This window comes from Thamnophis elegans, chromosome 1 (assembly GCF_009769535.1).
Source record: "Thamnophis elegans isolate rThaEle1 chromosome 1, rThaEle1.pri, whole genome shotgun sequence".
Taxonomy (NCBI): Eukaryota; Metazoa; Chordata; class Lepidosauria; order Squamata; family Colubridae; genus Thamnophis; species Thamnophis elegans.
This window is the reverse complement of record NC_045541.1, coordinates 116482730-116496061: the sequence shown is the minus strand read 5'-3', so window position 1 is coordinate 116496061 and position 13332 is coordinate 116482730. Positions and strand designations below refer to the sequence as shown.

The following is a 13332-nucleotide window of genomic DNA, read 5'->3' as shown; positions in this document are numbered from 1 at the left end:
CATCCATCCCATTAAAATGTGTCTTATTTTTTTTTTGCTTATTTCTAATATTGTTAAACGTTGACACACTGTTTTATAAATACAGTTGTACATTTCTATTATTTATTTGATAGAGAAAATAAATATTAATGATTAAAAGTGGTATTGTTAATACATTGTAATAATAAAAAATAGTAATTTTGTTGAGTTTCATTTTCTAATTGTAGGGACTCACAGTATTATGAAGTTTGGGAACTCCTGCTTTAAGACTACAAGGGTTGCATGCCAAATCTTTAAGGACATAGAGGATTGTTTCATGAAATAACACTGGCACTCAGAACAATTTTTTTTATTTATATAAACATTTAATATCTACATTATAAAGAACATAGTAATATACTAGTGATACCTCAAATTAAGGAAATACATTGATACTGATACATTGACTTGCACCACTAGCTATTCCTGAAAAAAACTAGGAAAGGAGGACCTTAGGCAGTTTCTTGGAATCAAAATGGAGTTGGCTTAGGTTCCTGAATTCTCAACATATGCACAACCACATTCCACCTCACATTCTGTATACACAGAAACACAGAAAAATTAGTTATTTCTTAAGGATTTTTTTTCCGTTCCACTGCCCTATTCAGTGCCTGCAGGATCAGATGCTGGTTATTTAGAACATTGTATTCACTCAGTTCTATCAGCTGATCGTATTCTTCCTCAGTGAATGTCATTGAGTACGTTGAGTATGGATTGTTGTTACTGGAGATGTCAACCTCACCATATTTCATTTCTGATTCAGAACGTTTGACACCTAAAAGGGGAGGAAGGGGAGAGAATTGAAATATAAGTTGCCCAAATTAAAATTTACTATAAAGACAGTTTAGATTTTCCTTAGAGGTTCGTTTGATACATATCAAGAATTATTTGTACTAAGATTTGAACTGTGGAGTCCTTGGTGATCTCTGAGCTTGGTTGCTTTCTTGCAGACAAGTACAAAACTAGGTAATATCATCAGTGTTAGTAAGGAATGGGGTAGTTATTCATACTGATGTTACCTAGTTTGATAATGATTTTTTTACAAAAACAAAGAAACAAAGCTAGTAAGCTCAGAAAGAACCAAGGCCCTAAAGTTCATTTCAGTGTGCAAGCACTCTTGAAACAGAGAAGAGGCAGGTCTGTACACAGTGACAATACAGCCTGTGTTTTCTAATAAAAAAGTTTTTTTAAGATGGATTTTATTTAAATCAGATTATCATCAGTATCTACTAGGGGTGTAGACAAAAGTATTGCATCTACTTGTAATAGCAATTTGAGGCTATTCTGTTTTAAACTTTTATTGATTATTATTCATATACTTGAGAATTGTCTTTTTTAAAAGTGTTTTGAAAACAGGATTTATGCATGTATTTTGTTAGATAGATGAGAGAGAGAGAGGGGCAGAAAGAGAGTGGGAGGGAAGGAGATGTCTTCCAGTGTACAGATACATCTGGATATTGGCTTTGGGATTTTTGGTTTTTAGAAGATCTTTTGCAAAAGAAAAGCACATGATCTAAAATAGAGGCTCTATGCATCTTTCTCCACTCCATTTCTCTTTGTGTCTCCTTTGATTCCATTCATATTCAAACTAATCTCAAGGTGCTTCAGTTATAATGCTGGATTATGGGTCAAAGTCAACATGGCTAATAAATCTGGGGACACTACCCTGTTTCCCTGAAAATAAGACCTCCCCAGATAATAAGCCCATCAGGCTTTTGAGCACATGCACTAAAATAAGCTCTCCCCTGAAAATAAGCCTTCCCCGAAAATATGCAACACAGTAGCATCCATGAGATGACCACGCTCGCTGCCTCCTGCACCTCAAAAATAATAAGACCTCCCCGAAAATAAGGCCAAGTGCTTATTTCAGGGTCAAAAGAAAATAAGACTCTGTCTTATTTTCGGGGAAACATGGTATGTTTCAGAATATATTTTATATAGCTTTTTTTTGTTTCATCACTCTTAATCATTGCTATATTAACAATGTAGTGTGTACATTAATAACCTTGCTGGGCTACATTAATAATAAAAAATAATTATAACATTGAAATACCTGGGGCTTTATAGTAGCGAAAAGTATCATTCACTTGCGGGAAAAACAATAATATTGGTGCTGCTGGATTCTCAGCATCTTCAAATAAATAGCATTCCTTCAGATGCTTGTCATCATCCTTCAGGACAGCTTTGGGAAATGGGATTCCTTGATCTGCGAAGTAGTTGCATGATTGTTCTAGGGGCTAGATTTAAAAACAAGTAAATATAATAATTAGTGCATGGATGAGATGTTAAATATGGCTTTAGAAAAGCAATAGGACATACACTTTTGCACCTGCTTCATAGTACTTTACCGCATTCTCTAACTGGTTTACAGAGTCAGCATGTTGCTCCCAACAGCCTGGGTCCTCATTTTACTGACCTTGGAAGGATGGAAGGCTGAGTCAATCTTGAGCCTGGTGAGGATCAAACTCCTGGTAGTGAACTGAAATAGCCTACCACACTGCATTCTAACTACTGTGCCACCATAGCTCAGGACTGAGGAACATGAGACATTATTGCTGATGTATGCTGGATAATTGAGAAAATCAAAGAATACCTAAATAAATCAATATACTTCATTGATTATAGAAATGACTTTGATTGTATCAATCATGTCAAGTTGTGGAAAGTGCTCAGAAGAATAGAAATCCCCAAAAGTATCTCATTGTCCTCATGAGAAACTTATATAAGGAGGCTACAGTATTGATAGGGCATGGTGAAGAAGATTGGTTCCAGGTTTGGTAAGAAGTATGCCAAGACTATATACTCTCCCCCTTTTTATTCAACCTATGTGCTGAATATATATTAAGGGGAAAATGGATTAGAAGAAGATAAGTGTGGTAGAAAATTGGAAGAAGAAACCTCAATAACCTGTGTTATGGTGAGGATGCTACCATTATCACTGAAAATCTGCAAGCTCCAGTAATAAATGTCAATACACCCAGTGAAAAAAGGAAACTAAAATTATTCATAACGAAGATCAACTAATGACAATACAGTAGGTAGAACAACATGCCTTGAAACTGATAATAAAGATTTCAAAGTGGTAGGTAGCTTCTGCCTTTTAGGATCAACCATCAACAGTAAAGGAACAAGGAGGCAACAAATATGCCGTAGACTAGTATTGATAGAGCAATCATGAACATTTGGAAAATATATTCAAATGCCATGCTTTGTCTACATCTACAAAGATTAGAATCGTGCAAGCAACCCTTCTATGGAAGCAAATTTGGACTGTAGATGAGCATGGTGCTCATCTATGTTTCTTGGCTGAGGGAGCCAGCATTGTCTGATGACAATTTCCATGGTCATGTGGCCAGCATGACTATATACCAAAGGCTCACTGAATGCTGTTTCCTTCCCACTGAAATCTTACCTATTAATCTACCTGCTTTTGCATGGTTTTGAACTGCTAGGTAGGCATTATGCCTAATATAGCACAACAGATAGAAGTTGAAGACTTAACTTCACCAAAATAATTATCACCCAATATCATTACTGCATAATCATTATAAATTGCTCACAATGATTTTAGCTGAGAGAATGAAGATGGCTTTATAGAACTTTATCATTAAGATCAGTGTGGAAGAGAGATCTACCTAAAATACAGCTGAACGACAAATTCAGGAATGTATTGGATGTATTAAATCAGCATCAAACATTGATTTTTCTTAATGCAGGAAAGCTCATTCTCTGTTTGAACTGCACTTTTTGGTTTAAAATTTTACAAGATATGGACATTGACAGGAATTTTAACAAATGGCTAAAATTGATTTGTATTTCACAAAAGATACAGATAACTGTTAATGGAAAATTAACAAACTCCTGTGAGATATAGAAAAGGAACTTGACAGAGATGTCCCTTGTCACCATTGATTTTTATTTTATCTTTGGAAATGTTGAACAGAAATATAAGATGAGATGAGAGAATTACTGGAATTCAGGTATGGAGAAATATATGAATTATGTTTGCTGATGACCTGGTGATAATTTTGGAAGATCCACTGGAAGGAATCAAAATATTAAAGGAAAAAACTAAAGAACTTGAGGGGGAGAAATCAGCTGGTTTTAAAATTAATAAACAAAAGATGAAGATGTTAACAAAGAATGTTTAAATGGAAAACGCAAACAGAATTGATGGAAAAATGGTTTTCAAATCAAGAAAAAAGTGAAATACTTGTGTGTCACTATGACTAACAGGTGGCTTGGTGGCTCAACAGTGAAGACATTGGGCTTGTTGGCTGGAAAGCCGGCAGCCCAGGTTTGAGTCCCGAGCATCATATGATAGGATGAGCTCTTGTCCTCGCCCAACTCCTGCTAACCTAGCAGTTTGAGATCATGTGATTGGATACCCCTTTGATGGGAAGGTAATGGCGCTTTATGATATCATATGTCCACATGACCACAGAAATGTCTTTAGACAGTGCTGGCTCAATGGCCTTGAAACAGAGATGAGCCCTACTCCCTACAGTCAGCAACACTAGAATAATTGAATAATTGTTGTACCAGAATAATTATGTTCAGTCATGGAATGAAATCAAGAAGGACATGTTAAATTGGGAGAAATTACCATTATTGTCATTGTTGGGGAGAGTTTCTATTGCCAAGAATAATGTTTCTGTTTTGAACAATACCATTTATAACAACTGATGTATCTATTAAGCAATGGCAGGAAGATATATCTAAGCTTGTATGTCAAGGGAAAAAGCCCAGAGTTAAATATAAAATATTTTAAGATGCAAAGAAATGGGGAGATTTGGATTGCCTGATTGGAAATTGAATCTTTGCAGCCTGCTGTTTAGTCTTAAAAGTTGTATTCTAAATGAGAATGGTTATGAAACCTACCATTGGTATATGATGACTCAATAAAAATTGTCTAGAATACATAAAGATTCTTCAAATTTATGTTAAAAATATGGACAACGTAGAGAGAATTTTTGTCATATTTGGTGGACTTGTAAAAAAAAATCCAGAAAAGTTTATATTCATACAATGGTACAATTTTTTTTAACAATCAATTTTCAACTGAAACCTGAACTTTTCTTGCTGGGGTCAATGGTCAGTCAATTAGAAAAGGAGCATTTTTATATACGATTAATTTCTGATTTATGGGTTTGAAGATTTGAAAGGGTAATTTATGGAAAGAAGAAAAGTATGATGTAACTTTAGACAGAGAGTGAAATACAAAAGCAAGAGATCAGAAACTGCTTCTTTATCATCTTTTTGTCAGGGTTCCAAGTAACACCCCCCAACGAAAAAGACTCTGAGGCTTGAAGTTCCTCAAACTTCCATTTTATTAGTAATGTCATATTGGCACATCTGGGAAAACCCAAATCTGAAAGCTTCCAGGTTTTCCCCACCCAAATGAAAGTTCAAGCCCCTGCCCAGCACCCACTGTAACGCGCTCTACATGGAGCTGCCCCTGAAAAGTGTTCAGAGACTACAATTGGTCCAGAATGCAGCCATGTGAGTGATACTGGGTGTACCGAGATACACCCATGTTACACCCATCGTCCGCAAGCTGCACTGGCTTCCTATCGGTCTCCGAACGTGCTTCAAGGTTCTGGTTATCACCTTTAAAGTCCTACATGGCTTAGGACCTGGATATCTATGAGACCGTCTTCTGCCATGTACCTCCCAGCGTCCGATAAGATCACACAGGAGGGGCCTTCTCCGGATGCCGTCGACTAGACAATGTCATCTGGCGGCTCCTCGGGGGAGGGTCTTCTCTGTAGCTGCACCGGCCCTATGGAACAATCTACCCCCAGAGATCCGGACCCTCCCCACTCTCTCGGCCTTCCGAAAGTCTACTAAGACCTGGCTATTCCGGCAGGCCTGGGGCTGTTGACCTCTTGAATGAGGTCCAGCCCCACTAAGGTTGAGTGCATGATGTGTCTTTTAACTTGCTTTTCTTTCTATTTTAAATTTTTTAGTATTCTTTTTAGAGTTGTTTTATGTAAGTCGCCCGGAGTCCTTCAAGATTGGAAGCATATAAATTCAATAAACTTTGAACTTTGAACATGTCTCTCACATGGCCAAATCAGGAACTATCCCAACTCCTCCCATACCCATCCAGGTGCAGGACAAGATGTCCTTGACTCTCTGGGAAAGGAATGTTATTATGACTATATAGCTCTCATGCTCCATATAATCCTCCCTCCCATTTTCCCACAGCATTGATTTTCAGGCTGGAAGACCCAATGCAAAAGATGGCTTCCAGACCTGACACTTTTCTTTTTTTCCTTTTCCTTTTCTATTTTATTTCTTACATTCATCATTTTTGCTTATTTTCTGTTGCTTTTCTAGCATTTGTATAGTTTTCAGTTTATTAAAAAAAATCTTCAATAAATGTTATATTGAAAAAAATAAGCGAATGAAAACAGAGAATCCATATTGAAAAATAGGATGAAAAAAACAAGAGTTCAAAAGAAATTCTCACCCGTGATTGTGATCCTGCACTGTAATTTAAATGTAAGATAACATCCACCTTTCTTTCTGGTCTCAGCAGTGGAGCAGAGCTAGTGTTGATGAAGAATCCAGTATCTTCCAGAGACAAATATTCTTCAGTTTGTGTTAACTGATTGGGTGAAGAAGAGTCCAGTACAGTGTCTAAAAAAATAAGAGGGATCCACATTCTTGTAATGTATGATGGTTTGAAATTGTCCAAACAAATCCACCCCCTTGCTCCAACATCCAAAAATTGAAAAGTTGGATAAAAATCCATGCAACCTACTTGCCACAAATGAAAAGTTGGTTCTGATTAGATTTTCAAGCAGCCCTTATGTGTACTGAATTGCTGGAATCTGCTGCTTGAAAAGACATGTGTTTATTTAAATAACTAGCCAATAACTTGGCGTTGCCGGGAATTTATTTATAGAGGGAAAATGTCCAGATCAAATGTAATTTCTAATGTTGGATTTTCCCCCTTACCAGAGGCAGCCCCCTTGTGGAGTACTGTAAAGCCATTACCATGGCAACTCCAGTGAGCTGCACAGTAGAAGCCATTTTACGGTAAGGTGACCAGACGTCCCGCTTTTGGCGGGACACCCCCGCTTTTCAATGCATTTTCCCGCATCGCGCCTGCCTTTTTAAAAGGCACGCTTTTTTTGGCGCTCGCAGCTCCCGCCCATCAGCTGCTAGCTTGCTGGGCTGGCTCATCGTTCTGTTCTCTATCCTACTGATGAGCCAGCCCAGCAAGCTAGCAGCTGATGGGCGGGAGCTGCAAGCGCCAAAAAAAGCGTGCTTTTACCTACCTACAAATTTAAGCCAGCCCAGCCTGCCGCTCACTGATTGGATTGGCCTGGACTCCAGCCAATCAGTGAACTGGCTGGGATGGGAAATTTTCAGCACGCCTGCGCGAGTCTCCATTTCCTTTCGCCAAAAGACGAAAGAGGTTGCAGCTGCGCTGACTGGTGAGTACTAAGAGCCATGAGCGGATGGTGTGAGATCGCCGCCCGGTAGCCACCAGAAGCCGCTCCCGGCCGCGGGCCCCTGCCCTGCCGCGTCCAGCGTGTCTTCAACAGCAAGCGGGTTGCCCGCCCGCCTAGCTGCGTTGCCCACACGCGCGGGGATTCAAGAAATCCGGCTGGATACTTTGAATCCCCGCGCGTGTGGGCAACGCAGCTAGGAGGGGGGGAGCTTCGCTTGAGATGACCATGCTATGCCCTCCATAGCCTGGTCCTCCCAAGCAGAGCCCGCCTAGCTGCATTGCCCACACGCGCGGGGATTCAAGAAATCCGGCTGGATACTTTGAATCCCCGCGCGTGTGGGCAACGCAGCTAGGCGGGGGGGGGAGTTTCACTTGAGATGACCATGCTATGCCCTCCATAGCCTGGTCCTCCCAAGCAGAGCCCGCCTAGCTGCGTTGCCCACACGCACGGGGATTCAAGAAATCTGGCTGGATACTTTGAATCCCCGCACGTGTGGGCAACGCAGCTAGGCGGGGGGGGACTCCGCTTGGGATGCCGGGTCATGCTGTTGAAGACGCGCTGGACGCAGCAGGGCAGGGGCCCGCGGCCGTGAGCAGAGCCAGCCACTGCTCCCAGTTGGGACCGGACGCCCTTAACTTAGCAACCCTGCATTGCTCGTAATCTTGAGGCTCCACGTGAAAGGGCTGAATGCGGAGGAAAGGAAGGCGCGTCGGGCATCCAGATCGCAGCGAGGAGAAGGAGGAGGAAGGTATTTATTATACTTGTATTTATTATACTGTGGATTTGGTCTGCATCAACCTGCCGCCTCCCCTCACCAGGCAAATCGCGGTGAAAACTCTGGGTGAGTCTCGGCAGAGAGCTTGGCAGGCAGCTGGCTGGACCTCTAAGAGGTGGGGGGGAGGAGGCAGTGGAAGAAGCAGCAGCTCCTTGAAATGGGGGAGCAAGCCTTTCTCCGTTCAACAGATCCAATATACAGAGTTTTATTTTTTGGCCCTAAAAATATTGTCACTGAGGATGACAGAAATTTCTTCATCATTGCTATTGGCCTCAAGTAGCAAATAATTAAACATGGTTTTTAGTGTACTTAGTTAGCTATCTGCTTTTTAACATTACATGGTATCAGTTTCAAGAATGCATGCAATCCTGAAAATTTGTAACAAACTTGTTGAAGGGCCTATGAAATATTTTCTAGTTTAGTGTAGAATAAGTATTCTTAATAAAAGAAAAAGTCATTTTTATTTAATCAATTGCATTCCTGTTTATAATGGCATTAATTAACTAAACTGGAAATAAATCTATGTTTTGCTAGAGTTTTAAAATTAAAAAACCTTACATTTTGTTGCTATTATTTTAATCAGAGTTTTGCCAAGTGAAATTATATAATGGTTCCTCATGTCTCTGTAATTTTCTAAATCTCATCCAGAAGTACCACAGAATCTGGCATTTTCAGCAGAATGATGCTGATGCTAATAAAACATCCTGATTTTTGGTGAAAGGATGGAAAGACGAAGGAAGGAGGAAGAGAGATCTAAAGAACAGAAAGACAGAAGGCAGATAGGCAAGAGGAAGGAAGGAAGGAGAAAGAATGGAAAGGAAGGAAGGCTAGAAGGAAGAAAGAGGGAGGGAGGGAGGGAGGGAGGGAAGGAAAGTGAAAGGAGGAAGGAAGGAAGGGTACTTCCACTTGTAGGCCTGGGACTGAATGCAGGAGGAGTCTCTCCATAGGATCAGCTGCTCCTCTGATCATGGTCTATGAAAATGTTACTGCCTGCCTGATGCAAATTTAGACAGATGGTGCTTTGGGCTGCCCCTCAAATCCCCCCTTTACTCCTCCCCCTGTAGAATTCAGCCCCCTGAGTTTTGCCTTTGAGGGGCATGTGTGGTTATGGCGGATGGCAGAGTCAGCTGGAGGTTGAGAGGGGATTGGGGCTTTTGTCCGCCTGTGGAGTTCTCCCCATAGACAGGATGGGATGTTGGCATGAAAGGGATCCGGGCACAATCTCACCTGTTCCAAGTAAAGTTGCCTTTTGCAATTGGCTACCGGTAATCCTCGACTTACGACCAATTTCTGTTGCTAAGGGAGACGTTTGTTAAATGATTTTTGCCTCATTTTGCGACCTTTTATTGCCACATTAAGTGAATCATGGTGGTTGTTAAGTCAGGAACATGGCTGTTTAGTGACCAAAATTACAATGGCATTGAAAAAAGTGACTGATGACCATTTTTCACACTTAGCGACCATTTTCACACTTAGCGACCGTTGTGGCATCCTCATGGTTACGCGATCAAAATGTTGATGTTTGGCAACAGATTCGTATTTCTGATGATAGTTTGAAATGGTGACAGTATAAATTATTGCTGGTGTAATACTTAACAATGGTTTTTAAGGATTTCTTTTATTTATAGAATACCTTTTTTATTATTTTGGGGGGATTTTTACTTTTAAATTGTTTATAAAATGTATTTACTACAAGAAATGTTCCTTTTTGCAAATGTGATCTTTGCAAATCTTTGTGATGCAATATGGTCAGACCCGGTTTATGTGTCTCTAAGTGGCTGCTATTCTATGGGCAGGCCAGGTTGGTGCAAGGCAGCTTTGCCAGATTTGGTGTGTTTCACCCTCATTGAATTTTATATCGTATAAAGAATGGAAGGAGGAAGGAAGAGAAAAAAGGAGGAAGGGAGTGAGTGAGGAAAGAAGAGGATGGAAGGAGGGAGGAAGGAAGGAAGAGAGGGAAAGAGCAGAAGACAGATAAGGTGAAGGTAGATAAGCAAGAGGAATGAAGGAAGAAGTGAGGAGTCTCGAGGAGGGGGAAAACATTTAGTGACCAAAGTTACAATGGCATTGAAAAAAGTGACTGATGACCATTTTTCACACTTAGCGACCGTTGCGACCATTTTTCACACTTAGCGACCATTGCGACCATTTTTCACACTTAGCGACCGTTGCAGCATCCTCATGGTCACGTGATCAAAATTTTGTTTGGCAACAGATTCGTATTTATGCTGGTTTCAGTGTCCTGGGGTGACCTTTTGACAAAAAAATTTTTTTTTAATCAAGCCCCCCCCCCCCCCCCCCCCCCCCGGTCAAGGGTGTCCCTCTTTTCCAATCTGAAAATCTGGTCAGTACAGTAGAATCCATTTTAAGGCCCAACTAGCTATATCTTAACAGAACACACACACACTGAGGGGTTTTAGGGATGTCTTACTCCCACAATATTTGTTTCCAGAAAGTAAGTCATCTGTGTACCAAGCTTGGTTGAAATTGCTCAAGGCATTCCAGAGTTGTTATGTAATTTGGATTTTATACTGTGTGGTTCATGTGTCTCACCATGGATGTGTGTTTGGGGCATAACTAAACCAGAAATACTTTACTTGGTTTTTTTTTTTCAACTTTAAACTTCATATATATTTTCAGTTCACACTACTTGTTTTTTCAACTTTAGAGTGAACTGAAAATATATATGTTGATCCTGATTAAAGGCACAGTCATGCTACAGCCCATTTAATCTATATAGGTAGTCCTTGATTTATAACCACAATTGATCCCAAAATTTCTGTTGCTGAGTGAGATTGTTATTAAATGAGTTTTGCCCCATTTTACGACCTTTCTTGTCACAGTTAAGGGAATCACAATAGTTGCTAAATTAGTACTGTATATACTCGAGTATAAGCCTAGTTTTTCAGCCCACTTTTTGGGCTGAAAAAAGCCGCCTCGGCTTATACTCGAGTCAGTGAAAAATTTGCCCGAAATGGAGGAGGAAAGGGGGCGGGGCCATGCCGCTGGGTGACACTCGTGAATGGCCCAGTGCCCCTGTGAGTTTCCCCTCCCTCTGTGTCAGTTTGCCGCGCAGCGCGCACCGCACCATCCCCCCTCCTCACGTTCTAACGTAATGCAGGGCTGTCTTACGATTCCCCTTCCTCCCCCTCCTGCCGCTCTGCAACGATGTCCCACCTCCTCCTTGTTATGGCAAGCAGCCACATAGCGATGTCCCACCTCCTCTGGTACAGTGATCCAATGATAGGAATCACTGTGCCGTGTGTCATAGGAGGCGGGACATCGCTCCCGCGGCTACACGGGACATCATCATCACAGCGGGACATCAGCATCATGAGGTGAGTGAAGTATTTCATTGAATACACTGCTAGTTTACTGTTTTTCTTTGAAATAAATATTCAAAAACATTATTGGTATCTATTTTTATTTTTGAAATTTACCGGTAGCTGCTGCATTTCCCACCCTAGGCTTATACTCGAGTCAATAACTTTTCCAGTTTTTTGTGGTAAAATTAGGTGCCTCGGCTTATATTCGGGTCGGCCTATACTCGAGTATATACGGTAACATGTTTGCTAAGTGAATCTGGCTTCCCCATTGACTTTGCTAGTCAAAAGGTTACAAAAGGTGATAACATGATCCAGGGACATCGCAATCATCATAAACACGAGTCAGTTGCCAATCATCTGAATTTTGATCATATGACCATGGGGATGCTGAAACAGTCATAAATGTGAAAAATATGGTCATAAATCACTGTTTTCAATGCCATTGTAAATTTTGGACAGTCACTAAATGAACTCTTGTAAGTTACGGCCTATCTGCAGCTACTAAGGCTTAAGACATGAAAGCTTCACCAACAAACAAATTGTGATTTCATGTCAACAATGCAGAAGTGCTATTCTATTGCCATCTTTCTGAACATTTATTTTCATCTCCCTGATTAGCCATTTGTTGTTTTTAGGAGTTTCTAATTTAAAGTACTAACTGGGCCCAGATCTGCTTAATTTTTGGACATCATGGACGTTCAGCTAATTTTACTGAATCTATCATTGAAGAAACCAATGAAATTACCTTTCCATCTACAGAAGTTTTCATTCTCAAGATAACTATTGTCAAGCTGGAGACCTTTGATGAAATTGTGGTATTGGGCAACTGATAAGCGATCTGTTAGGACATCTCTAAAAGCACAGGATAGCGATCCACTTGAGGTGTAGAGATGTGTCTTCAGCTCCTGTGGTTCAATAGTTAAATGAGGCTCTTCATCTATAAAAAATAAATTATGATGAAAGAAACATGTTATTTGTCTAAGTTTGTCTATATTAGATTTTTAATCCTTTGCAAAAGAAAAAATAGTCCTTGACTTACAAACATTCATTTAGTGACTGTCCAAATTACAGTGGCACATTAAAAAAAAAGTGACTTCTGATCTCTTTTCATACTTACAACATTTGCAGGTTCCCTGTGGGGTGATCAGAATTTGGATGCTTGGCAACTGACATGTATTTATGATGGTTGCAATGTGCTGGGATCACGTGATCACCTTTTGTGACCTTCTGACAAGGATAATCAAGGGAAAGCCAGATTCACTTAACAGCCATGTAACTAAGTTAACAACTGCAGTGATTCACTTAACAACTGTGGCAAGAAAATGGTGCAAAACTGAATAACTGTCTTTCTTAGCAACATAAATTTTGGGCTCCATTGTGGTTATATGTCGAGGACTACTGTAATTTGTGTAAATATATAACGATCAAGAAGAAAATGTGATGGTAACGCCAATTTTAAAAAGAAGACTATGGACTATTTCATTTATCTAAATATGCAGTAAATTATTTATCATAGGAACTGAAAATTCCTTTATCAGTGCAATATTTTATGATTCCAGAGAGGTTTTTTTTCTTCATTGTATACATATGGTTTAAGAATATCAGTAACATACTTATTGTACGCAATCAATCAGCAATGGATAAGAGATGGTATTAAGAAACAAATGGGGATATTTGATCTGGAACCAAGTAGGGTTAATATTTGGGATGATTTGGGAAGCCATGGTAAATTTTCTATGAGTGGATT

The 13332-nt window shown here is 40.0% G+C and overlaps 1 protein-coding gene across 1 annotated transcript in view; it reads right to left on the bottom strand.

The window, feature by feature from the left end:
* Positions 1-590: 590 nt before the first annotated feature.
* The window catches only part of LOC116512719 (cytosolic phospholipase A2 epsilon-like), a 34004-nt gene continuing 21262 nt past the window's right edge, over positions 591-13332 (bottom strand). Inside the window, exons 7-10 of the mRNA XM_032223346.1 lie at positions 12331-12522; positions 6494-6663; positions 2072-2255; positions 591-793 (exon numbers count right to left, since the gene is read on the bottom strand). Coding sequence (XP_032079237.1) covers positions 591-793; positions 2072-2255; positions 6494-6663; positions 12331-12522 — 749 coding nt within the window. The remainder of the gene's footprint in view (positions 794-2071; positions 2256-6493; positions 6664-12330; positions 12523-13332) is intronic.